Source organism: Lutjanus erythropterus, chromosome 11 (assembly GCF_056507025.1).
Source record: "Lutjanus erythropterus isolate fLutEry1 chromosome 11, fLutEry1.hap2, whole genome shotgun sequence".
Classification (NCBI taxonomy): Eukaryota; Metazoa; Chordata; class Actinopteri; order Lutjaniformes; family Lutjanidae; genus Lutjanus; species Lutjanus erythropterus.
The window spans coordinates 26,008,860-26,036,169 of record NC_139327.1 but is presented as its reverse complement, the minus strand read 5'-3'; the positions used below and the strand labels follow the sequence as shown (position 1 = coordinate 26,036,169).

Sequence of the window (27,310 nt, the reverse complement as noted above, 5' to 3'; positions counted from 1 at the left end):
TAAACCTAGAGTGCTGCCCAAGGCAATAGTACATAAATCAAAAGAGAGTTGCTTTTGTTGAATTTGGCCTTCATGTTGACACTCCCACACTAATACTCCTTTTCTTTCTTTCTTTTTGTCTTCCTTCCTCGCTGACAGTTTGACACCATTCATAACAGCTCTTTTTTTTTTTCCCTGTTATTTTCAGGTTACACCAGGCAGCAAGGCAGCCCAAGGTGACCTGTGTCCCGGAGATACCATCCTGGCTATAAACGGCGACAGCACAGAGCTCATGACACACATGGAGGCTCAGAACAAGATCAAAACCTGCACTCAGCAGCTCACACTCAACATCAGCAGGTATGGAAACATGAGACTCACCAGAAAAACAACAGAATCGGTCATTTGATCAAACCCTTAAAACCATCTACCTTGTGACTTTGTCAGTGTGACGTTGTAGCAGCATCACAAACCACCTCACTTTGACACCTGAGATTTAGGACAGTATTAGTTTCTTTAGATCATTATTAAGATTTTTCCCTAACACCAGCTGAGTAGTTTTAGTTGCCTTAAAGGGGAACTCCACTCAAACCTCCACTCCACCTCTTACCAGAAAAAGTGCAATGGAAAGTTTGTGCTCCCGCTTGTGAACTTGCAGCAAATCCATCTACCCTGACTTCATGAAGAAACAGTTGTCTGGCGTCACGCAACAGCAGCAGAAGCTACTAGCATAACACATCTGACCATATGGTTCATTTGAACTGGGATGTCGTAATTTATAAGTAAACTCTCCAAAGCTGGATTTGCGAATCAGAAAATTGGAAGAACCTCACCGGCCCGACCTCAAAATCCAAGACGGCTGCTCTGTGCATCAACGGTTCATGAAAGCTGTACTAATACACTGTTCATCAGCACTTGTGTCTTGTGTGTCATGAAATCAGTCACACACGCTGTACTGTCCAGCTTCTTCCCATGGACATGTTGCAGCGTTTGCGTGCACAAAATACTGCAGAAAAGAACGAGCGCAACAGAGGTTTTTCTGGGGGCGTCCATCTTGGTTTTCTGATGTATTGTACCAGAATGCGGTCATGAATGAATCTTAACTAAACTGTTGACAGATGAGTTGCATTGTGGGTAATGTAGACCCCAAGTTTTGTTGTGACAACAAAGAAGCATCAATTTTTATCTTTTTCTAAAAATCTACAGAAAAAAACTGCTGAGGTGGCAGATCAGAAAGATCTCATACAATCAAGTTTCTTTTACGATCACATGGGACATTTGAGGTGACGCTGGACAGCAGCCTTGTTTGTTATTTAGCTATGTGGACACACACAGGCCCACACACACACACACACATACAGATACACATACTGCATATGTTATTAGTTAACATCTCATACATAGTGCATATGAGACATAGCTACTTTGCAGGATTTATTTAGTTTACGACATCATTAGAGTATAGTTTCCTATATGTTGACTGTAATTGTTCACAGACCACAGAATATGTACTGTATATCCAGCCCATTTTCCACACAGGATGACTGATGGGAATTATGACGTTCAGAATAATTGGATGTGAGGAAATGTTGAACATTAGTCACTGTCTAATCAGTCGTCGCCGCTGTGACCCTCAGCAGAGGCTGCTTATGGTTTTTGCTCATAACCTCATTAAGTGAATTGAGTTTAAAAACTTGACTGATGTTTTATGACTAAGGTCATTTACTGCCGCTCGTCCAGGAGCACACATTTTTTTCTATTTCTGGTGGGTCTGCTCAGCTTGGCACGGGCGAGTCATGGGGACAGATGACAGGTTTACAGCAGCTTAAATGATCGACTCCCTGCCCCTATAGAGCTCTGTCAAAGTCAATGAGGCTTATACACACTGTGAGTCAGAAGGTGACCTTTACAAATGGACTTCACAGCTCGATACCGTGCATTTTTACCAGTTCATGAGGTGGAAAATTGTCTTCCACCCCTCAGCGTCATTTTTAGACGTAGCATGTGAGAGATGGATGACTTGGCCTTAGGAGGAGGACAGGAGCAAAACATTTCTGTCAACATAGCAGAGCGGAAATCATCCGTCTAAACAGTTAATGACAGAGAGAGAGAGGGGAGGAGAAGGGGAATAAGCAAGGAAAAACTGAAATGTCATTTGCTTCCCACATTTCTATTAGATAGTTACTTTGGGTTGGAAAGTGCAGAGCGCATCTGGCAACCTCTGAATCCTGTCCTCTCAGATGAAGAACACTGTGCGGTTTCAGCTTTACTTACAAGTGACAACTGCCAACTGGTGCTTCAGCTCTCTCCTTTTAGGGCAGCAGACAACACAGCCTGTCTCCTGTAATGGTTTGGAGCATCAAGTGGACTTGCAGATGCAGTGGAAATAAGAATCACTCCCGGAGTAATTGCACCCATCTGATAAGCAAAGATCCTCACATGCAGGAACTCAGAGAAAGACTTTTTTTTATGTCTCTGCATCAGTGACAGCTGTAGCTTGAGGTATTTCTCCTGGACTCAAGAATGAACCGATAGGATTTTGGTTGTCAGAGGTCAAAGTTCAAGGTCTCTATCACCTGTAGTCCACCCCATTCTTGTGAACATGATATGTCAGGAACACCTGTGGAGAATTTCTTCATCCACTTCTACTTTAGGATGAACCGATTAGATTTTGGTGCTCAAATATCGACCTCATGACCATCCCATTCTTGTGAATGTGATATTTCAAGAATGCCATGTAAGAATTACTTCAAACTTGGGACTTACTTCCATTGGGACTTAAGAATGAACTGATTAGATTTGGTGGTAAAAGGTCAAAGGTCAACTTCACTCTGACATCATAATGTCCTCTGTACTCCTCTGTAAAAATAGTCTCTATGTGAAGACAACATTTTTTCTCACTGGAAATTATTCACTTGAATCACATGTCAATATAGTGGTAACTTCCATTTCGTCAAAAATACATTTTAAACCTTATGTTACATTTCTTCAAAGTCTGCTACTACATATATTGTATGAGTTCGCACAGACATGGATGTAAAAGGCAACATGGCTGGTTAGCAGAGGCATACAACAGCAAGGCGGTAATTTTAGTTTCTCTCCCGCTCTCTCTGCACTGTGTTTGTGTTTTATAGTATGCACTCGAGCATGCAACAGCCCGCCCTTTCCCCCCAGCCTGTAGCAGAAACCATCCATCCATATATCAAGCTGAGCGGCTGAGCGTTAAGTGGTTTGTCCACACAGGGATAGTAAATTTATTTAAGGATACATAAAGTAGTATTCAGTTCAGTGACCGGGGAAGCTGCTCTACAGATGCAGGATCACAGAAAGGGGCACTCCCACACTTAGCCACTTGCACCTAATGTACCCAAATTCAGCTTCAGTTTCTTTTTAAGTGGTCAAACACATTGCAGAAGAAGTAATTTAGAGTGATGAAAAGCAGGAACTCTTTAGAATGACACATAATTGATTCCATTAGTTTTGCTTCACATTAATTCTTTATCTCTGTGTTTTCCCACATCATTGCAGCTCTATCATAATTATACTGACTGTCACATTATAATCTAAGAAAAAAATCTTTTATGGCTACACCCAAGTGGAGATTTGAAGATTTGTTGTGCACCATTTTTCACACAATTTTATGTAGTTTTTCGGCAGACATATTTAGTGTTTTGGAAACCCCTGACTATAATTCCAGCGGGTTTCAGCAACGCTTGTCAACAAGACTCTTTAACCTCTTCAACCAGCCATTACAAAGTGTCTGCCTGTTTGAGTAAAGTACCTCATGCTTGATGTTTTAATTCTGAATAACAAATTCTTGTCAGTCAAAATCAAATAAAATCCTCTGACTTTAAGTCAGCCGTAACGACATGAAGGCAAAATGCTTCAACTATCTGACTGACTACCTTTTCCACGATGTCAAAAGATATTTAACTCATTAAGGTTTTTTGTAACTACCTTATTAAGGTAAAAATGATTCCTCTTAATTATAACCACAAGTCAACCCCCGTGCAGTTCATCAGTCCTCCTTAATTTCCCATTTAGACTGACAAGATAGCAATAAAGCAGAAGCAGAGGCGGGGCAAGGCTAGCTGCTGGTATGTGACCTTTCCGCAGTATATTAGTTGAATAATTACAGCCTGAACGGCCCTGCTGCTGGACAGGAGGAGGGTACGGCATGTGTGAGAGATAGGCATGCACCTTTGGCTCCGGAGCACAGAGCTGAAATGATCTGCTGGTGAAGGGGAGGGATGATAGAGCAGGATGGTTTCAAGCTGAAGAAAAACACATTTTTAAAACTGGATAGGAACGTTCAGGATTATTTGGTCAAAAAGACAAGACAGCAGAAGAAAGAAAATTGTGGGAAATACGAGAAATAGAAAGAGATAACAATGGTGAACCGAGAGAAAGACAGAGAGGGAAGTTGAAGCCAAGTAGAGGAGCGATGAATCAGTGAGAGTAAGTGAGAAATCCACATGGGCTCTTCTCTGCCTCCAATGTTGTTTTACAGCCAACCTAGTCTGCTGGGTGCATCGCTGGAAATTCAATTACACAGACAACACAGTGAAGCTCAGGGTTTAGTTTCCTTCTCTTTGAGATAGAGGACAAACGGCACCATGAGATTTTTAAAATAATCTTTGAATATTCCTGCTGGATATTGTGGAAAAAGGAGATCAAGGGATGTTTCACACATTCTCCCAAGTTAAATATAAATCAAGGCCGGTCATTGGGTAACGTCTCATACGCATGATTTTCCAAAGCGGTGCTCTTCAGGCTATAGCCGGATGATTAATGGGGGCGTACACATCCCTTGCCGACATTACTCTCTTTCAGAGGCTGTAGTGGGCTCAGTTTTACAGTTAGAATGAAGATACTGGTACCATATAAATCTAGAAGACCTAAGGAATCCAACCATGTCATGGTAGCTCGTGGGGAAGGAGACTTTATAAAAGTTTGGCTATGTTTTTGCGAGAGAAAAACTGGCAGTTTTTAAAGGGGTCCCTTGACCTCTCACCCCAAGATATCTCAAGATCTCTGGATTAAAATGGGTTCTATGAGTACTCCGCTTTACAGACATGCCCACTTTATGCTAATCCCCTTATTGTTTTGGGCAAAAAACATGTTGTTTTTTGTATGCAGCCTATTCCGTTTGAATATTTTTGCATACTGGGGTCCCTTAACAGTACTGGAATTGCGCAAGTTGTGTCTGACTGGAAAACTAAGATTCAATGAGCCCAAATATATTCATATGTGGCGATTTTAGTCCCCACAGTTGCCATATCACTGTAATGAGACATATTATCTTAAACTTGGCCTCATTGTATAAAATGACCCACTGAGAACTTTAGGATCAGTACAACGTCGTGAAACTTTACAACCTTTACAACTAGAGACCTGGGGCACTCAGATGATGTGTGTGTGTGTGTGTGTGTGTGTGTGTGTGTGTGTGTGTGTGTGTGTGTGTGTACTGAGAATAAGGGGGGTTCTGAGTAGTCCCCAGGACAGACGTGCTCGCCATCGAACTGTTGAAAAATGCAGTTCTTGAAGAAAATCTCCCACACATCAAAAGTTTGTGACACAAGTCTGTTTCCTCAAAGTCTTGGTGTGTTAATGTGATATTTTGTAGGGACTTTTGACCATTTTTTATAAATTGTTGAATCATATCAAAAAACGCGAAAACAATTTATGAGACATAATACTGAGTGGGAATGGCCAACATAAGTCATAATGTTGGCCTGCTGTCTTCCCCTACAGATCCTCCAAAAATGGGTCAGTGGTAGAGGAGATGAGTGGACGAGGTTAAAGAATTACATTCAGTGTCCCAAACACCTCCCGTGAGGTAGCTTTTTCCCAGGAAAACTGCTGCTCAGGAAGTCGCCTTAATAAACAGCAACGGTCACTATGACTGAGCAGACAAACAACATAAAGCCACCCACAAAAGCAGGATGAAAGAGGTCACAGTTTTGGCTGCTACTAATGAACTTAAATAGTAAAATACAACACAAGGCAACTGTTGGGCAAACCCCAAAACTTTGAAAAATAGGGAAAAGATCTCATAGAAATCCAGTGAGCAGTGAAAAGGCAGCCTCTGGTTGGTGTGTATGTTCCAAGCCCTATGTTATTGATTATCCAAACAATGGGGATGTCATTTAAAAGATGTAAAAGATGACTATTTACTGATGTGAAATATGGCATTTGGGGGTTTATTTGAAACACTGCTCAGTAGTGGTCAACAGGAATAACTGCGGATTATTTAAGTGCAACCACTGATTCTAGAGTCCATAAAGAAATGGGAGTGACTCAAAGAACCCATGCTGACTCACTAGAAAATAATATTTTAGAGGACAACAGTTCTCAGCCCTCATTAAAAGACTAGATGCCATAAAATACTCCAAACAGTCACAGAGTCATAGCGGGAGAAACAGGAGACCTGTAATTTTGTGTTGCTGCCGATGGACAAATATATGAGTCTACACGTCTGCTGTGAACCAAAATTACAGTACACTGGATGCATCTGAGCTTGAGGTCTTGTGTAACACAAGAATGTTTCTTTGTAATGTCTCTGCATTTATTACTTTCATAACCCACTTTTTTCATAATTCATATTATGAAGCATTTTTAAGAGATTTCTGCATCTGCATTGGTTTCTGGTGAGGTGCCCCGGGAAGCTCATGAAAGCTGAATAAGAAATAAAGACGCTCCATGAAAACTGGGCCGACAGCTGTAGTTGTTGGACTTTTTTCTTTTCTTTTTTTTTTTTCCATAAAGACTACTGTCACTAAAGGATATTTTCAACCTTCAAATGTGCTGCCCAGAATGTATTTTGGATGTGATTTACTGCCTTGTCTTGTCTACTTTTACTACAGACAGTCATTTCTTATATTTTCCAAAATATCTTTCAGAAAATGTATCTAAACTGCCTCCAATCAGATCTAAGTTTTATGTCACACAGTTAGTCGAAACACATATCGCAGGAGAATCAGTATATAACCCATCTATAGTTTGATATGATCTTTTTCTGTATAATTCTATAAGATATTGCTCTTTGATTTGTTGTACTTTTTTAGTCATACTAGTAGCATGGTTCTAGTGATAGCAGTATTAGTGAGTCTGTCCATCAGTTTGGTCCAGATTAATCTCAAAAAGCCAGACCTCTCTCCAGTGCTGGAGAAAGTTCTTGCTCCACACCCGATCATTCTGCTATAGGGGAAAAAAATGTTCTGCCTTGTTTGTTTATATGTGTATAGCTTAATTAAAATGACGTTGTATGAAGTACTTATTCATAGTTATTGTATGGTGAAGGTGGTTGTCACAACCCCAGTTTGGAGAAGCAGCAGGAGGACCAGTGTAGGAATCTAAGCAATGAACAGCTGTGGACAGGATTAACAAGTAAACTTACTTTAAACACTTAAACTTATTCCGCTTTACTTTGCTGTTGAACAGCCTTTTCAAACAGAAAACCCACGTTTATATAAGCCAAATATCGCCCGCTCTCACTCAGCCAGACTCCATTGGACTCCAAAAACACTAATTTAACTTCACAGAACACAGGAGTTTCTGCCCTACTGCTGCCTCAATCCGTTAGTTTGTTTGTGTTATTGTGTGAATATGAACTAAAAAACACAGAGGTGACACAATAACAAACAGACTAACAGATTGAGGCTGCAGTAAACCAGCCACCAGTAAAATTACTGTTTTTGCCAATGGAGTCTGGTGGTTTCTAGCTGGAAAAGGCTGTCTGACTGCAACGTAAAGTGGTGAAAATATTCTTAATATAGTGCTGATGACCCTGTCCACAGCAGTACGTTGCCTAGCTTCCTACACCAGCTGTATACTCTAACTGGGAGCGTGTCGACTGCCACAATACGCTGAGCATTGATAAGTACCTCATACAACCCCATGTCAAGTAACATGCAATATCCCTTTAAGTGAGATAATAAAGGAAGGAGAAAATGAAGAAGGAAAGAAGGCAAGACAAGGACAAGTAAACAGAAAGTGCTCTTACCACAGCTTTCCATTTTCCATCAGGCCTGCCTGCTGATGCAGGCCTGTCAGTGCTGCGCTGTGAGGTGAAACACCCTTCGGTAGTTTCTCTTAGTTCCTGGCATCAGAGATTTAATGGAGCAGTGTCATCTCCTTGGGGAGGAAAAATGGCTGCCACCCCCGCCACGCAGACAAGCAATGTCTAAGTTCACTGTAATGTCAGAGGCCCTGGACAGACACACAGGGCTCATATTGGAGTGTGTCATGTCTGCCTGGCTCGGCCTGTATACCCTCAGACCTAAACAGAGCCTTTGGATACATGAACCAGCTGTGGAGGAAACCTTCTCATCTATCCTTCATTTTCTCCTCTCTGTTCTTCTTTTCTTTTGACCTCCTCATTCCCTCACCTCCCTCGTCCCTGACCTCCATATGCCATTCAGTCGTCTTCCTCTCCAAACCTAAATCCCACTCAATCACCATTTCTTCTTTTTATATCTCCTCTCTTCATCTTTCTCTCTTCCACCCTGCAGTTTCCCTCCTTCTGCCAGAGCTTCTTGGAGAAAGCCATGTGGTTGCAGGGGCCTGAGAGACAGATGATGGTGGTTGGGGATGTGTGTTTCCACCGCTGGTCAGGCTGTTCGGAAAGAGTCCTGCTGGGGTGGCAAGTTAAATGTGCTGAGAAATGAGTCATGATGCCTGAGCTGTGTGTGTGTGCGTTACTCTGACTGTGAGTCTTGTTCTTGTGCTCGAAAAAAAAATCTGGTGATGTGAGGACACCCTGCCGTCCTTGTTTCAATTTTACTTACTGTTGAAAAGAAGATTTAGGATTCAGTCCGTGCAGGCTGGAATGAAGCTTGTACTGCAGATGGTTTAAAACTTAAAGGGTCACGTCACCGACATAACACAAAGACATTAATCTAAACATACTCCAACACAGCAGGATGGAGTAGAATTTTATTTGTGTTGCTCAGAACAACAGCAAATGACATTTAGAAAACAGCAGCTCCCACATACCAAGTCCCAGTTAGTCACTGGACTCTGTGAGGTGTTTTCATTGGAACTATGGTCTCTACTGAAGAAATAGAGCATCATAAATGATCTATTCACATCCATTTTATTGGGGCTGCAGAATAGGGTTGCAAATTTTGGAAATTTTCCGTAACCGACAGCTGAAAATTATTTAATTTAATTAGTCAGCTACAAAACGCTTGCTTTTGTCTATTTTTTTTTCCCCTGTTTTCAAGTTTAGGTTTCTTTATTCAACAAAACAATGTCAAATGAGACACAGTTCTTCCATTTCTAGATTAATTATCCTTTAATACATCTTCAATCTTTACATTCTTAATGGCAATTAATCACTTAATTATAAATGATTAACTTCTCTACCACAGACAAAGACGAAAGAGAAGAGAGAGAGAAGAAGAGAAGAAAGCATAAAACAGATGACAAATGGGCTACATTTGTAAAAACAGCCACACTGCTTTTTTGTATGTCAGCAGACATAGTTTGCCTACTTCATCTCTGTGGGTCTTTTAGACCACAGATAACAGCAGGCTGAGATAAATCATGTAATTCCTTGGTAGTGACAGAAGTTTCTGTAAAAGTTCCTGGTACTTTGGGTGGAAAATGGCTATATTACAACATCTTCATCAGTGACTGACACTGCTGCAGTATTTTATACTATATGTTTAGTGAGTGTAAAAACTTAGTGACATAATAGCAGGTGGTTATATGAGATCTCAAGGCTTGACTCAGTTCAGACAGATTTGTTAACAATGCCGTAACAAACTCAACAATCAGCTTTTGCTTCTTTTAGGGACTATTTGTAGGTTGAGAATCGTCTCAGTTATGATTGATTTTAGTTGTGGGGAAGGTTTAAAGGTCCAGTGCGTAGGATTTATATAGCTCTATTAATAGAATATGGCAGAAATGGAATACAGTATTCATAAGTATGTTTTCATTAGTGTATAATCACCTGAAAACAAGAATTGTTTTGTTTTCTTCATCTAATAATGAGCCATTTGTATCAGAGGGTGCAGGTCTCCTCTTCCACAGAGGCCACCACGCTCATGCTTGGAAGGGAACTGTGAGTTGTGTGGTTAGAGATGCAGTAATGAGGGCTAAGATCAGGGGTTCAGGTGGTGACTAATGCGTGTAGTATGCGCGCATAACTGAGAGGGAGAAATACAAATCTGATCATGATCTGGAGATTAAAATAAAAACAAAACACAAGGCAGAGAATTCAGAACGAATCAAAGAAAACAGGCAGAGAAAAGACAGAGAATCAGACTGCTCCACTGGAGGATTTTTCTCCCGCTGTCTCGCTTTGACTCAAGGACCTGTGACTCACAGTTGAGGAATTATGCACGAGGCTGCATGGGACCAAAGGAACATAGGACTCCAGCTGGGACAAATACAAAAAGAAACATCCAAAGGACCCAACTCAAACTCACATTCACACACACACACCCTTCCACTACCAAACCCCACTGCCCTCCCCTCCTTCATCCCTTCATCGCATCATTCCTCTCGTGCTCTCCCAAGGAATCTTTTTTTGTGGTTGTTTTAAATGCAACATCAATGGTGTTTGAAAGGCTGTGTTGCAAAATGGGTGGAGGGGAGACCACAAACCTCCCGCCCCTTTTTCCCTTCTTGCATTGATCTTGTCATCACCCCGATGCAGATTTTTCCAAGTGACCCCCTCAAGTCTGCTGATGAGACCCCCATAGCTCCTCTTTAAAAGATGATTGTCTCTCTTTACTCCCAGAGGAGAAAGCATTTAAACTCTACTCACCTTACAAAATAACACAGGAGCTGCTCCAGCGGTGTCTGATGTACAATAGGGCTGGAAACCGTCCTTTGTCAGATGGGTTTGACAGAGCGAGGCAAGACTCTAAGTGAACCCTGAAAAGTTCCGTGATCAGCCGCATCTTAATTTGAGGGCACTTTGTTTTTTAGCCGTCTGTCTCATGCTCCTCCTCAAACATGGTGATCCTGTGCAGCCAAAGTAAACTCATCCACCGCTCCAAAAACCAGATCTCCCCAATCAGGAAATTAAACCTGGCAGGGGGAGGTCAGGCAAGGGAAAATATGACCAGAGGAAAGAGTAGGAAAGTTGTTGTGATGACCTGAGCCTTTCTTCTTTCTCATCTGTTTCTTTATGTGTATGTGTTTTTTATTTTTATCTAGTTTGTCTTTTACCCCTTTATATTCAGTCATCTGTAGTTGACTTTTAAAACAAAAACAAAGTAACTTGATCAACACATTCTCACTCTCAACTTGTCAAATTTGGCATATTGATCAGTGGCCCTATGCTTTAAACTATGATGCCTAGGATCCCCTCTAGCATCAGTTTGTATGTATGTATCAAGTTAGCAGGAATAAATATGGTACTCGGCTGTCCGAGAGGTGATGGAGACATCGGGGGAGGACGAGTCCGAGGTTGTTACAGTGTGTCCAGCTTGCACTGGATCAGCAGCAGCACCTGTTGTGTCTCACTGTCAGGGGCAGAGAGAGAAACAGGCATGCTGCGTGGCGACCTGCCAGAGGAAGCAGCAGCAGTCTCGGCACAAGCTTGACGCGGGAAGAAGGGAAAATATACATATATCTGTTTGTTTGTTTGACCCATCCATCCACCTCACCTCCTCCATGGACTTTCTTGCTCTTTATACTACATCACCTGACTTTGACAGCACCTTGAAACATAGTATATAACATATGATCTTGTTCGACATTGATGTATATAGTTTAGAGCAGAAGGGGAGCTGGTTGGTGACAATCAAAGACAATGTTTAAGGAGTGATCCTGGGACTATTCACCCCTGTCCTATTTATCATTGTAGATCTGTATAAAGAAACAGAGTACACAGATCTGTCCTCCCAGAGCACTCCTCTGCATAGTTGCTAGACAGAAGAGGTAGTGGTAAAGACTAGATAAAGCCACACACTCTTTATAATCGAAAACATCTAGTTTCCTGTAGCCTCACAGATCATGGTGATCTGGTTAATATATCATAAAAATTTCCAGGCTAGGAAGGGTTTTACTTCTCAGATTCACCCTTGGCTCAGACAGACAGAGGAAAGTAGAAAAGTAAAAAAGAAAGAAGTTACAGTGATGATCAACAGGTTGATGAATGTGCAGCAGCAGTTTGTCTGATGTGGAGAGCAGCATCCTGATCCCTCCCAGATGGTCCTGATCCCTCACACAGTGACTCAACACTGGATGACACGCTAAAGTGGCAAACAGAAAATAACAATACAGTTCATTGTCCCTGATCAAACGTGTGTGCGGCAGATTGTTTCTGTCTGCTGTGGTTATTTGTGTTACGTTACATTTGAGATACTCCATAACAGTTTGCCTTCTGGAGAAAGTTTTAAGACAGATCATGTCCATTACTAAGTATTTGTAATGTGAGATTACATCACTGTGAGACATTTCAAGTGGGTCTAATTTGGAAATGAAAGCTTACCTGCTGCCTTGAAAATGCAAGTTAGCTAAGCATGAATATTACCTTTGTTTCAACGCAAAAAGTAGTTCCAGAAGTTGATCTACTTGCCTAAGCATTGTCTTTTTAAGTTATCAAAGTAGATTGAACTTTAATTTATGTATTGTTGCAACTTAATACTGTGAATTTAAACTAGGGCTGTGACAATATGGATTTTTGTGATTGCAGTGAAAAAATGTATTCCTGTGGGATGGCTGTTTGCCACGACTGCCCAAATAATCACTTTTTATTGGGCTTTATGGAAATGTACTGTTATAAGTGTGGCATAGCTGCTTTAAAGAATAGGAAAGTGCATAATATGAGTGTGTAGCATGCAGGCAACAGAGAGTAAGCAGCAGAGGAGGGACCGCAGAGCAGAAATTTAAACTTAGCAGTGAGTTGTCAGTCTGGCAGTAAATGTACAGTGTGACAGTGACAGTGACAGGGCTTAGGCCAATCAGAGGTAATGTTCCTGTCATGTGTGTAGTTCTGATCTCAAATGAATAAGCTCAACCCCACAGTACTCATCACATGACCACTGTATTGCAGTCATATAGTTATTGTCATTATTTTACTTTGTCAGTGCACAAAAACTTTCCTGACCTAGTTAAACAAAACACATTTCTGCATTAATGTAACACAGTTTAAAGTTAAAATAACTGCATTAACACAACTTGCAATTTCAAGTTAAAACTATTTAAATTCCAAATTTGTTTCAGCTGACATGTATGTGTTTTCTTTCTTTAACACCACACTGAACTCTTGCAGTTGAAAGCATGAAGCCTAATAATTCAAAGAACAGCCAAAAGTCTTCAGTTGTGTTTCAAGTGGAATATTTATTAAATTTCAAGTGTGTAACTGCCGTGTCTCTTCAGAGTGACCTACAGTATGATGAGTGCAACACTGTAAATCCCTGGCTGCTCTGTCTGTCACAGTTTCCACTTGCGCCACAGTGTTCACATCTGCATTATCATAGATGGACAGAAAAATTCCATGTTTTTGTCTTGCGCTTCCAAAATGTCAAATTCAAATAGGACACTTCAGGCTGAACTTTCACTCGTTTCAATGGGGTGTTTGTGCTGTAACCATCGAAACCAAACAATCAAAAAGCTTGAAGGCTTTCTGTCTCAGGATTGTGGAGGATTTGGCAAAGGGGAGGGGGGGGGGGGGGGGTCATCCTACGCAGTAGCTGTTGCTCATCCACCAGACACTTGCCGCCTCATAAGAGTGCCCTTGATAGCAACACCTCCACAGTTCATATCTGAAGCATTGCCTCAGTTCAGCCAACGCCGTGCCAGCTGCTGCAGCCGGATGACCTCACCTCTTTAGACGTCAACTCTCCCACTGTGGGGTTGACAAATCCATGCACATGCATGCACACACTCACAGTTAACAGTTTTAATGTCTCTCTGGATGGAAGTGTAAAAGAATAGAGGGTAGGTGGGTGAAGAGAAGCATTCACTCAAAGACACACGCTGTCCTTTAGTCGCTCTGCGTGATGTCCTCTGTTACCCTTTTGGAAGTTGGATGCTTTCCCACCTAACAGCCAACACCATGGCAACAAAAACCTGCCAACCCGAACAACCAAAGAATTCCTGTCTGATCTTTTTTTTTTTTTTAATATGACATGCAAACTGCAACTCTTTCAACATGAAAGTAAAAGAGGAATGCAAGTGGCGCCATTGGGGCAACGTTTTATCACCCTGAGAAATAAGTTGCACAAACTTATTCTCACCAAAGCATGTAATTCTTTGCCTTTTAAAGAAGGAAATAAATCATGTGGCCCCCCGCTCATGCATGCACAGTAGGCCCATTTAGCATTGCTGTAAATAATGTATTTTATCTTTGCTGCCAGTCGGTAAGTGGTGTACGTTTTTGTAAGTAAATGCAACTGGAGTCAATTACTGATAATCTGAACAGGAGGGGAGAGGGCTTTAGATACCAGTAATTCAGTTATCGCTACTTTTGAGTAATCCATGGCCAAAGATGGAATGGGTTTTTCCAAAAACTGGATGGTTCATTCTGTGGAGCTATGATGTGATGATGACTTTATCTTCTTAACAGTGGGAGGACGCCCAGAAAGTAGTGTAATCTCATTCCTAGTGTGAAAACTTGCCAGCACATACCACATACATACATGCCGTCACTCTTACAGAGCTACCAGTACAGTATATGATTTGCTAACTGCGGCTATATGAGTGTTTTGGCACATAAAGGGGACAGCAGTTAGTGGGATATCATGTGACACTAAAGTCGTCATCTTTCCCAGTTTACAGTAACTCTAAGAGGATTTAAAGCAAATCATGTCTTTACTTTCACTTTATTTTTAGTTCCTTTCAAATACTCAGTAATTATACTTCATATACTGGATTTTCTGTGGAAAACCTGTCAGCAAAGAAATTCATACTTCTCAGCAGAAATGACTGCATGCTTCACTGCTTGGGTGTCAGATGGCACAAGATTTATCTGACGCTGTCTTTCTCTTTCTCTCATGGGTGTTGTCTTTCAGGTCGGGATCAGGAGACAGAGTGTGGTCGCCAACAGTCAGTGAAGATGGCAAGACAAGCCCTTACATGGAGCCTGACTCACAGGTAACCACTGTTTACTCTGGATTTACCAAAGCACAAGTCACAAGGGTTTCTAAAGATTTCTTTCTAAAGATTCAAATTCACACCCACGGAGATGCTGCCGGGATTGATCTGACTGAATTTGTCATGCTGCCAACGCAGAGTTTCAGTGCTCGGATTTTGAACAGACTGGAAACTAATCTTTAAATTGTTCATGAGCCCACAAATGAGAGATCTAATCAGTGAAGTTAGCTCACTAAGGTTGGTTCATAATGTGTCCCTCAGTTTCATATGACTGTCTCTCTCTGGCCTTGTGGTGAGGTCTTGTGGTAATAAAACAACACTGGATTTACATATGCATACATGTTCATCAAGTGGGAGGTTATTGCCATCCTAGCCTTTTGTGTTGGCTCTAAAACGGTGGTGACATCACTATTCAATGGAAAGAAGAAGAAAGAACAACAGATTTTGCAGCAGAAGAACTCCTCTGTCAACTTCTCTGTCAACATAGGACACGCTCATGAATTTATTGCTTCAGTTGACTACATTTACCGGCAACAGTGACAGGACATCCGCATGAAAAGTGGTGGATTTTCCCTTTAAGGCTGTGATCAGATGACTCCTGCAGAAATATACCTTGGAAGTCATAGTTAACTTCTCCTCCAATGTTTTTATTTGCACAAGCGTGTACTATTCTCTGTTAATCTTTTGTATTGATGTCTCAACTTGGAGATTTTTCTGCCCATCCAAACCATGGAAGTGCTCCAACTGTCATGTAACATCATCTATGAGAAAAATAATGTTACTATTACTCCCGGAACCAGGGAAACCTGAAATATTATTACTCCTTGTAATATCTAGCAGCTATATTTTAAGATATGAGTATGTTAATGAGAGTTCATTAGTACTCATCAATGCATCGGGGAAAAGAAATCTCCAAACATAATTAATTACTCAAAAAAAATCTTTTTATTTATAATTTTCCAAAGAAAAGGAAGAAATAAAGCATGATATTCCACAAGACACCATAATTACCATGACTTCCACATTAAAACAGGGAAAGGAGGCTTCAGTCTCCCTTGGGGTCAAACCAGGAGCCTAGTGCCCCCAGGGAGAGTCAAGCCCGGGGAGTCTCATTGATCCGCAGTGAGCCAGGGTCTCGTTCCCATTGTAATTTGGTGGGGAGAGTGCTGTCAGTGAGAGAACTCAGAAAACCTCTGAAAACAACACACATCAATGTCCAAAACCTCAGCATAAAAAATAAACTATTTGCATGGATACATATCACTTGGGGAAGGCGATTCAGAGGGAATTGACCTTTTAAACACAATGAGCTCATATATTGTTCAGTAACCCCGTATTTTAAACACAATTCTTCGACTTCATTCTGAATATTTAATGCTGTAGAGCAGCACTGCTGCCAGCCAGCTTGATATTAAAAAGGTGGCTGCTGGTGTTGACTCAGCAGCACATTTCACTGGTTGGTTTGTTCTTTGAAATCTACTGCTTTGGATTAGGGTCCCTTGCTACCTACCACATCAGTCACATCTGGGGTCGTAACTTAAAAGTACAGTTTGCTGGGTGTGAGAACCACGTCTTCTCAGTCTGTTTATATCGTAAACAGAATCCATGGAAACAGGCACAACACTTGATCCTTAAATTGCATGTACACTATCATTCACATGATTAGAAATGATATAATGCGTCCCACTGTTCACTGGAATGGTTTTCAAATAGTATCTTGATTGTTCTCCAGTCGTATGAGCTGCCAAACGGATATTCAAGGCATGATGAACTCTAGCAGATGATCTTTTCCAAGTTTTCCAGTGCTGGCAAGCCAACAGGTTTCTGAGCACAGAGGAGAGAATAGGAGGTGGTTGTGTGTACTGTGTGTGTGTGTGCCATATGCTGTGAATATGGAGACTATGCGACAGACAATGAGCGTATTGTGGCTCAGACATGTGAGTGTCCATTTGTCAAGTATTGTGTTGTGGTAGCTGCGGAGTCAGGACTGATCTCAGCCTTCGCCGTAGCAAGGTCTCTTTGTCTGAAAAGGGCGGAACAGACACACAAAGAGGAAGAGGTGAAATCTATCTGTCCACTCATCAGTGGGAGTTTCACACCTTACAGGAAAGTATTATTTTCAGTGGCTGAGACAAAAGTGAAAGAGTCTTTGTTGTTAATAGTTCATCAGGGTGGTTTGTGGTTGTGGTATCAGAATTCTTATCAGATGATTTCTCCGTCTGACAGTAAGAATACTAGCAGCTTCCCAAGGGACTTTTATTCTGAAATTACCAAATTAAACTTAGTGATAAGTGGAATTTCACTATATTTCAGACCATGACCACAGAAGTGACTTGTTTCTTCTTTCAGGGGACCATAACATTGAGCTCATAGCCAATCACAGCAAGCACTCTTCGATTTAATACAACTTGGGATTGGGCCATTCAGTGTGCCAAAATCCCACCTAAACCTTCAAAAGTATGGCTATACTACACGCCTGTGGCATTAAATTAAGTTGCAGTATCAATTGGTATTGGTGCTGGTATTGTAATTTTTGAAATGATAGCCAGCCCTACCTGCAACACAATACTGTATAGCCTACATAATAGTATACAAGCGTGATATGAGGTAAAAATTCATGCCGTTGTTAAGTAAGCCTTCTCTGACCAACAAGTGGTCCAAAAAGTCTTCATTTCACAATCTCTGCACCAGTTTGGGTCTTGCTTTCATTAACACAAGGAAATACCAAACCTGAGCGAGAGGAACCATCAGCTACAACTGTTTATTCAAACACGGACATGCATGACAGGAGGGCTTTGCGTGTGGGTAATACGAGAGTAGCAAATCTGTCTCTCTCATGCTCTCCTCTCTCTCCGTATCTCTGTAACATCTTATCCAGTCCTTCCTCTCTCTCCCTCACTAAAAATGTTCCCTGGTGTCTCATTTAATGAAGTGAACCTGGACGACTGGAAACTGCCAAGTCAGGGCCACTTTATCGTCACGCTCAGGTGGACTCTTCTGAGCATGAAAAGAGGAAACATCCACTCCCTGGGGTCACATAAAAGACCAAGGCTGACTCTTTCTTTGTTTCCTGCTGTATTCATATACGGCTTGAAGGGCTATGCTGACACACAACAATGCTGATTGTTCCTCGGACACATTGGAAACAATATATGCACCAGGGCCTTTCTCACAGTGTCTGAACCAAATCCAAACTATGTGATGCTTCTGGCCCACAGTCACTCCGGTGATGAGCCAGTTTGGACAGCATGGGAAAAAAGTAACTGAATCTAATCGCTGGAAAAGTTTGTCTGCACAATTTCTGATGTGTCCGCAATTTACCTACCGCAGTGTGACGTGACCTGCAACCTGAGGTGTGGCTTGAGGTCTTGTGACTTGGACTTGAGTCAGACTTAAGTCACAAATTTTATGACTTAAGGCTTGGCAAAATCAAAAAAGGCTCGCAAATAGGGGTCGTTTCTACAAATCCACGATTTGTAAAGATCAACAGATCATTGGTTTAATGCCCTGATACAGCCCTTTATATTTTCAAATTATACTTCAAAGATGGTCTATATGTATCAGGTGTGATATAACAGTGGTCAAGCTACGCTGTGTCATCTTTGAAGTGTTACTTTGAAGTTTTGCTTTCTTCTGACACATGCCAGAGGCACTGTGGTGGAGAGGAAAAATAATACTGTGAGAATCTAAATTTTGCCTTTCAATTTGATTATTGAAATTTAGACTTTTGATTTAATAGTCAAATTGTGACACCCCTACTTGCAACTGGACCTGGACTTTAACAACAATGACTCATGACTTCACTTGGACATGAGCCTTTTGACTTGACACTTGATACTTTCCCCAAGCCCAAAGATTAAAAACTATGTTGATTCCCAAGATTTGCTTTGTTTGAACCAATCCGACAGCATCTTATCAAGATGCAGGAGAGAACCGTGAAGAACTAATTTTACTTTACCGAGGTCCAGCTGAAAAAATTTACCAAAGATAATTTTATTTGCGTACAAAAGGTATGCGGTGGTCAACAAAAAATGGAAAAACTTTTCTGAGATTTGAAGTTGCCCAAAGAGGAAAGCAGAGACTTTGTTATTAAAACAGTATTACAGGTGGTGAAGAGGGCATCATGACTTGTTTGGGACTCAAATCTCAAAGTTTAGGACTTGGGACTTGACTTCGGTCTTGTCTGCCTTAACTTTGGACTTGAATTGGGACTTGAGTGTAAAGACTTGAGACTTACTTCTGACTTGCAAAAGAATGACTTAGTCCCACGTATGCCTGCAATGTTTGGAACCAGACTGTAGAAGTGGTCCAAAGAGGCATACCAGGACACTTTGACTTATGAATAAACAAAACAGTCCCTCTGGAGAATGACCACACATTTTTCCGGCCAACACAGGCATTCATTGCTGTTTTTACTTTGCATATTGACTCCATTAACTAAGATTATTGCAAAAGGAGCATCAGAAGTCAAAGTTTTTCTCTTTCAGTAATGCTGCCACTTGAGACTAATAAACAGCCCCCGAATAATTACCAATCCAATGACGCCATCCTTCAGGACATTCTGTATTTAACATTTCCCTTTTTATTCTTGTCTCCTTGTTGTTGACCAGCTGACTTTGTTGGAAATTCCAGTCTCACTTGTGGGAATGAGCTACTGAGCAGGAAGTGACACATGGAAGGTATGAGGTGTTTCCTTTCACCTCGGGAACATGGGAGATTCTCATAAAAGTTGATGAGGAAACGCTGTATTGTTGGACATAAGTAAGTGCATGACTTGATGCTGTTGACGTGATTGTTTTATCAGCAGCATTTTGGCAGCAGTAGCAGCAGTTTGGGAATTTTGTGGGCCTGCATGATGTGTTTCCAAAGAATTGTGCTCATGTCTTGGCAAGACTGTCAACAGACTTCCGATCGACATACACAACGTCTTTAAATAGAAAGATGGGTGGCAGGGATGAGGTAGTGATGAGGTGTCTTAAGTAGAACATGAAGTGATTGTGTCAGTTTGTCAAGAAACTTTGACTCAGGCACCACCATGTAGTTCTGGGAAGACAAACGAATTGTAATCAGATGCTTCACCCAGCTTCCAAATTTTATGCAAAAGGAGTACGCTTGAGAGAAAGGATGTTAAGGCAACATCAAGCTAAAAACGGGTATTGAATGATCTGTATCACTGCATCAAAGGTCCTCACTGGACACTGAAAGGCACGACCTACGTTATTGGTTCTCAGACTTTTCTAGTCATGTGTTATGATGCAATGCTCACCCAGACTTTTGATAAGTCTTAAATCTAAGATTAGCAAGCCTCTATGTGCCTCTTTCAGCGTGTTGCATTTTGTGTGACCTGGTCATCCCTTGGTGAATGCAACCATTCCTGTCTGGGGGTGCAGGGGATGTATGTGGTTGACTCAGTGCCAAACCATTTCTATTTCAATGAAAGACAAACTCAGTTTTCTCAGTCTTATTTTGTCTCCAAAAAGTCTTGCCTTCAGTTTCTTCCTTCTGTTCTTTCTCCTATTCTGTTTCTGTTGAAGATACTTGGAACCTTTGGTGCTCTCTAGTGAGTGGTTTTGAGTTTTGAGCTCTGATTAGCTTCCCTGTGTATTTAGTTTGTGTAGTTCCTTACTATCTTAAGCAACTCATCTTTGGACTCTTTTTGCCTCTCTGTTTTGTGGCTCCTCATCTCCTTGCTCCTCCGTTGTCCTGCCTGTGATCCAGAAATCAATCTCAGCGTGCCATCTTGAAGGATGTCTGAATTCTTAAAATGCGTTTCAAGGAGAGAGGAGGCGTGCTGGAGGAGCTATGTGCAAGGATGCACAGGTGTTTCCTTTGCAGAAATCTTTTTAAAATCCATGACTAAACCATTGAAAGAGAGTGTTGCACATTGCAAAACAACCTGTTGAATATGATACATTCACTTTGGTTCAGAAAAAAAAACAGTTTTTTGGTTTTAGCTGGTAATCAGTTTTTCAGGTTGCCAATTAATTTTTGGGTGGAAATTCTCAGGATGGTTCACAATTAGGTGCATGAACAGGATCAGAGCTGGTTCCATGTTAGTGGAAAAGGCCTAACAGAGCTGTATCACTACCTTTGCTATGATAGGTTTGTCATGCCCTGGTCTAGCAGCTTTCCTTTGCTGCTGGTCTGATCCTGATTGTTCAGCTGATATTTTCATCAGTGGTGTTCAAGTGTGAGTGGTCAAATAAGCAAATTATCACTTTACTTTGGCCAGTGTTAAGATGGAAATTGCATCAGGTTTTGCGAGATGTCCTTGGATGAAATAATGTCTAGTGGCTTTAGCATAGACACCAACTTCTGAAAACTCATCACATATCTTAAATCTGAACCATTTTCCAATGAGAAAGACAGTTTAAGAGAGAAAATGCCTCTCTGCCTTGTAAATGGTTATATCATTGTACATCTGTCAGCCCTGCTCCTGGAACAATTTTATGCAGAAGTAAAGCGATACCACCAGTTACTGACATTTCAGGTTTTTAAAATTCCTTCCCTTAAATTACACAGTGGCAGCTTCAAGTAGGTGGGAATGGCCTATCGGTCAATGTGAAAGCCAAAAAGTGTTTTTTGGCAAGCGATATCGGAATGCCATTGATGGCCGCTACCCTATTATTAAAGTGATAGCTATTGTGGCCGAGCACTATGGCCTTGTGGAAAGAATGAGGCTTCACAATGCGGAAGCTGAGAGGTCTGGATCACACGTCACACAGGCTTCCAGTCTCAAGCCCAGGAGCTGGCAGCTGAAGGCGAATTCTCCAGGCTAACATTAATGGGAGCTGACAGACAAAGTCCTTGTATGACTTACAGACCGTAATTCCTTCAGTGCTTGGAATCGAATTTTACATCAGACAAAGAAAAATGTGTGTATGATACAGATTTGTTTTATGAATGGAACAAGACAGTTGCTTTCCAATGACTGTCATTAAGAATTATTTACCTTTTAAAAAGTTAAAAACCTTATAGAGTTCATTAGTTGTAACTTAATTTCTCAAAGATGCATATTTATGCTGAGGAATGATTTTAAAAAGTCCTGTTAGAATGATAGATGCAGTTGAAACACAGCATGAAACACTGAATACATACATTTTAACAATATGGGGCCTTAAAGGGTTTAGAGTATTCACACAGGTTGCCAAAGTATGTTTGCAGGGTCCACTGCTACTTAATCCTTTGCCAGGGAATCTCAGACCAGTGTTGCATTTCTGGGAAGTCTTTTTAGCAGCTCCACATTCATTCACGCAGCAGGCCTTTAAGATCACAGACCTGTGACCCCACTTATTTGGTTGTTTGTGTTCACTAATCAGCCAGTAATCCTCAGAAATGTCCAAAGCAGTCTTGGGGTTTTCCTAATGGAGCCTTCCCTCGTCTGCTTGGCTGTCAGCGTGCTGGGGAGTTGAAGGGGTCATTGAGAGTACTCTCTGCTGGGGTAAGAAGGTCCAGAGAGACTGCAGCCATCCAGGCTCATTCAGATATAGAATTAGAATAACTGTCTCTCTCTTAGGTTTTTTAATGAATACAGGAAGATTTTTTAACGTCTATCTGTCCATCCATTTTCTGCTGCTTTGGGCCTGGGTCGCATTGGTAGCAGGATAAGTGGCACAGAAACCCTGAAATTACCTGGACCAGCAAAAAACTTGCTTGTATTTTTGTAGTTTTAGTCGTCTCTATTAACCAGATAAATTGAGAATTGCATTCATTGAGAAGTGGTGTTGTGAGAGGAGCAACAGAAAACAGGGAAACCACCTCAGTCCACAGTGAGCCACATTAAATAAATGATTTATCAGGAGGTGAAAACAAGGCCACAAGTGAAATTTGTTTAAGAAACTGTTTACTAGGCTATAGAGTATTTTGCAGCAATATTTTCTTCTATTTAAGTCTTAAACTCACTGCACATACAGTCCACAAAAGACATGTGTTTTTTAAACAGTGATGAAAAGCTAACTGCTTGCTACTCAACTTTTTTTTATCAAAACTAAAATTTCTTTTTTTTAAAAAAATCCTGATTCTTGATTTTTGATAATTGCCATTTTGTCTTCTTATCTGTGTCTGGAAGTGAACAACCTCCACGGTTAATTAGACAATTTCTGTGTCATCATCAAATGCATTTTTCTACCAACTAGCTAACTAGCATGCTAGCCTGGCATCGCCTTTGCAAATTAGCCTGGAATCTCTTATTCACTTTTGATTTCACTAAAATCACTGAGGCACTAACATCTGCAGACCATATGTCTCTGGACACAATTGGATAGATCTACAACCAATCACAGCAACTAAACATGTGACATAGCAGTTCCTGGTCTGTTTTCATCCAGGGCACAAACGGTGGCTACTTGGTTTATCACCTGACAGCTAAACAGAACACTTAAAATATGTTTCTGAAAACATTTGAGTCAAGAAATACGCAATCACATAACAGAATTTTGTTTCATAGTTGATCAGCACCACCTAGTTTGAGGCAACAGACATGTTGACTGGACGCAATGTATAGACTTTCGATCAATCAGAGCAGCGAAACATATGATTATGTGGCTTCTCAAATTTGGACTGATGACATACCTGTATCAATCATTTTATGGAACCTGCAACATATTGAATAAATGCTTGTGATTGGCTCAACTGATCCATGGCTGGTGCAATTCTGTCTGAATGGAAGGGGTGTGCAGACACGTCAAACAGGGAAAATTAAAATGTGAGCTTGGTTTGTCTGGTTCCCAGAATAAAATCATACACAAACAACCTTTGAAAAATTGAGGATGTATTATTATGCTGTAATTGGCTAAATTTCATGGAATTTAATTCAACCCAGTACTGACTTGGCACAATCAGTATGGAAGTAAAACTGTCCTAATAGCTTTATTTAATAGAGGAAATTGATAAAATACGTAACATGTTCAATGAATTCTAATGATACATCCATCTTCCCCAGAACATACATGCAGGCTCACAGCCAGAAGCCCTAAAACCTCTACTATTTTCCTGTCTTTCCACCCCCACCTCAGCCCTCTGCTGCCTCCTCTCCAGCCTGTCTGTCTGTCCTCCCAGTGAGGCACCCAGGACCAGGCCTGGGGAGCCATAAAGGGCTGGTTTGTGTTTGGTTAGTGGTGCAGAGCACCATGTGAAAAGCTTAATTTCGAAGGTCCGGGGGGATTAAAGCTTGCAGGAGGCAGAAAAGAAGGAGTGCATGTGTGTGTTATCATGAATTTGTGTGTGTGAGGCAGGCTGAGGTCTCGGCCCTCAGTTAAAAACGGGCATATGATTCCAATTAAGGTACTCCACCTTTTTCTCCTCCTCAACCCCTCCTCCTCTCATCAGTCTCTGACCAAACTGTGTACTGAGGTACCAGAGCTGAAACTGCAGTCTTCTCCCATTCAAGGCCTTATTAATCAGAGTAACTTTTAGTCAGGTTGATGAATGGGGAAACCTGGTGCCTCTTGGCTGAATGCACCTCAGTTAAACAGAGTATGAGAGCTTAGATGGAGGTAAATGTGTATATGTTTTTTTTCCCCTTTTTTGTCTCTCTTTGTGTCTTGTGTCTGCACATACACTCATACATGGCCAGTCATCCCGAACCATTAGCCATGCTTGGTTACCATTGTAAAACAGGTCAGTGAAATGAGATGGCAGTCTGAATTTATGTGCATACAGCAGTAGGCGATACTGGTTCTCATAAATAGTAACTGCTATTTGGTTCTCTTTCTACTTCTTCTCTGTCTTTTTTCCCCTTTCAAAGTTTCTCCTCCTCCAAGCCAGGAGGAGTGCAGTCAGAATTTGGGAGAGAATGAAAGAGTAGCCATTCTCAAGAGAGAGAAATTAGGAAATAGATGATCTCACAGATGGCCTTTTTCAACAGTCTTGTTATGTTGAGTTTCTGTTGGAGACTGAAGCTGCTCGTATTAACTTTTAAACTGTTTTGACTACATTGGGAAAACAAGATAAGGTTACCAGGGGAATTGGGGTGATAAGGCATTCACCAGATTAACGTGACTGTCACCTTAAGACAAAATCTCCATTAAGCCGACATGTAGTCCAGACGTGAAAAGGTAGAATAAATCTATTTAATGAGGCGGTTTGCTTGCAGCTGATTTTTGCAATAAAAAGAAACCAAGGCACCATACCTTTAGAGCAACTTGAAAGCACTTACAGGTCTTGAATGTTACCAAAATGGCATTTTTATAAGGCGAGCACCAGATGTGCTGCCTTATAAATCTGCCATCCACCCAAAGAGAATGTCTGTGCAACAGACATGAGGCCAGAGAGGAAAGAGTGTTATGAGAGGGAAAGACAAGAGGAATGGATGGTTGGGGAGGGGGGGGGGGTTCAGATTTAGCTGAAACAGAAGGAGTCACACCATATCAGGCAGGAGTGTGAGGGTGAAAATGGGTGAACACGTACTTGCTGCCGGCAACAGTGACTAAACAAAGGAGTTTTTTTTAAAGGCTACATTTGCCTTGCAGGACTGAGCTGCAACTGTGGCAGTGATGGACGCGATCATAGTATGGATTTCTTTAAGTCTTATTGTTCAACATTTGTGTAAATATTTTTTAAGATCATCTATCAAAAAGTGCCATCCCCAGGCCCACTCTGCCCCAGCTGATTTCCTTTCAGTGCAGGTTTTAAACATCAGCGTCGTTTGTTGAAATTCTGATTGGGCAACATCAAGGGAAAAGCTGCACACGTAACCAGTGATAGTTTTGAGTTTGAACTGCTTTTTCATTTGGGTTCTCCAATTTTCTCTTGTTCAAAGTTTTTTTTTCTCTCTTTGCAGTTTTCATGATCTGAATCAAGGCCATAAAGACAGACCATGTCGTGTGCTGTTCAGATTGTTGAGCCCATCTGTGACACATTAGTGATTTTGGGCTCTGTAAATAAAATTAACTTGATTTCTTCTTTAGGTCAAAAATATGTGATTGAATTGTTTTATTTTTTGTTGCTTTTTTGTCCTTTATCTTTCTTTTAAATACTGTATATCACCATAAATGTTAGCATGTGATTACCTGTCCTCCTTTGCATGTCATGTTTGTACAGATTAGGAGTCATAAATGTCTTTACTGTCATGCCACTGCAGGAGTGTGTAACATAATACACTCTTAGGGATTTTCCTCCACCTGCCTCCTTTATATTCTCTGAACTCAGGCATGAATAAGCTCGCCTGACAGTCATACAGTTATTGTAGTGATAGTGAAAAATGGATTCTCCTCAAAACTGAAAAGACGTGCAGGGACAGTGATCTGTTCTGAGGAACTTACCTCACCTTTCCAGTTCTGGGTTTGTTCTCGGGAAATGAAAGATGTAAGATTAATGAGGCGGTAAAATAAAAGACAGGTAGATTCAGAAGGGAATTAAAATCTGTCAATCCACAGAAATGTTCTTTGAAAGAAGGGATGGAGATGTTTCAGGCAGTAAGGTGGAACAGTAAGTAGTGAGATCATTAAAAGTTTAATTTCCAGGCCAAAGAAAACTTGTGGATAGAAGGAAAGGCCAATAATCAGTAATATATCAAAGGTATTGCAGATCTTTGTTAAAAGGACTGGTCGATTATGGCATTTTCGGGTCTGTTATTTCTGTATAGCCGACTGTTGCATGAAGAGAAGACCACTGCTATGGACAAAGTTCTGATAAGAAACTCTGAAGGATGAAGAAAATCATTTTCAAATCTATAAAATCATTTTTAGGTTAATATTTTGTGTCAAACTATTTGTTCTTTTAGTGAATAGTTGTGTAATAAGCGAGACAATGTACAGTGTGCAGGTCATTATTCCAAAGTAACCCCCTTCAGGGTGATTCAACACCTGCATCACCCTGTCAGGGGTTTACTTTAATGACCTGCACACTGCACATTACTCCTTACTTATTAATCAGTTGGTGCATTTTTTTAAGTTTTGAAAGAATTTTCAGTGTAAGATCCCAATTCTGTAAACTCTTGACTCTTATGCAAATGTGTCCTGGCATCGGTGATTTTTTATCAAATTATTATTCCTATTATATTCTAAAAGTAGAAGTTGATGGAACCTTTGATTAAAATCACATTAGGTCCAACATCTGTGCAAATAGGGCTAAAGATAACGAGTAGGATCTGGTTTGGCCTGTGTGGCCCTGTGGTGAGAGCCAGGCTTCAGAGTGTCTGGTTTACTTGGAGAAGGAGCCGCAGAGAGCTGGGTGTTTCTGACATCCTGCCCAATCAGGGTTTGGCTTTGGGAGAGAAGCTGCGTTGAGTGCTGACTCCCCTGCCCGCTTCTTCAAACTCTAACCATGAATGACT

At 41.1% G+C, this 27,310-nt stretch overlaps 1 protein-coding gene across 1 annotated transcript in view; it reads left to right on the top strand.

The window, feature by feature from the left end:
- The window catches only part of pdlim4 (PDZ and LIM domain 4), a 60,652-nt gene that overhangs the window by 14,996 nt on the left and 18,346 nt on the right, over positions 1-27,310 (top strand). Inside the window, exons 2-3 of the mRNA XM_084729823.1 lie at positions 188-339; positions 14,955-15,036. Of these exons, the coding sequence (XP_084585949.1) occupies positions 188-339; positions 14,955-15,036 (234 nt within the window). The remainder of the gene's footprint in view (positions 1-187; positions 340-14,954; positions 15,037-27,310) is intronic.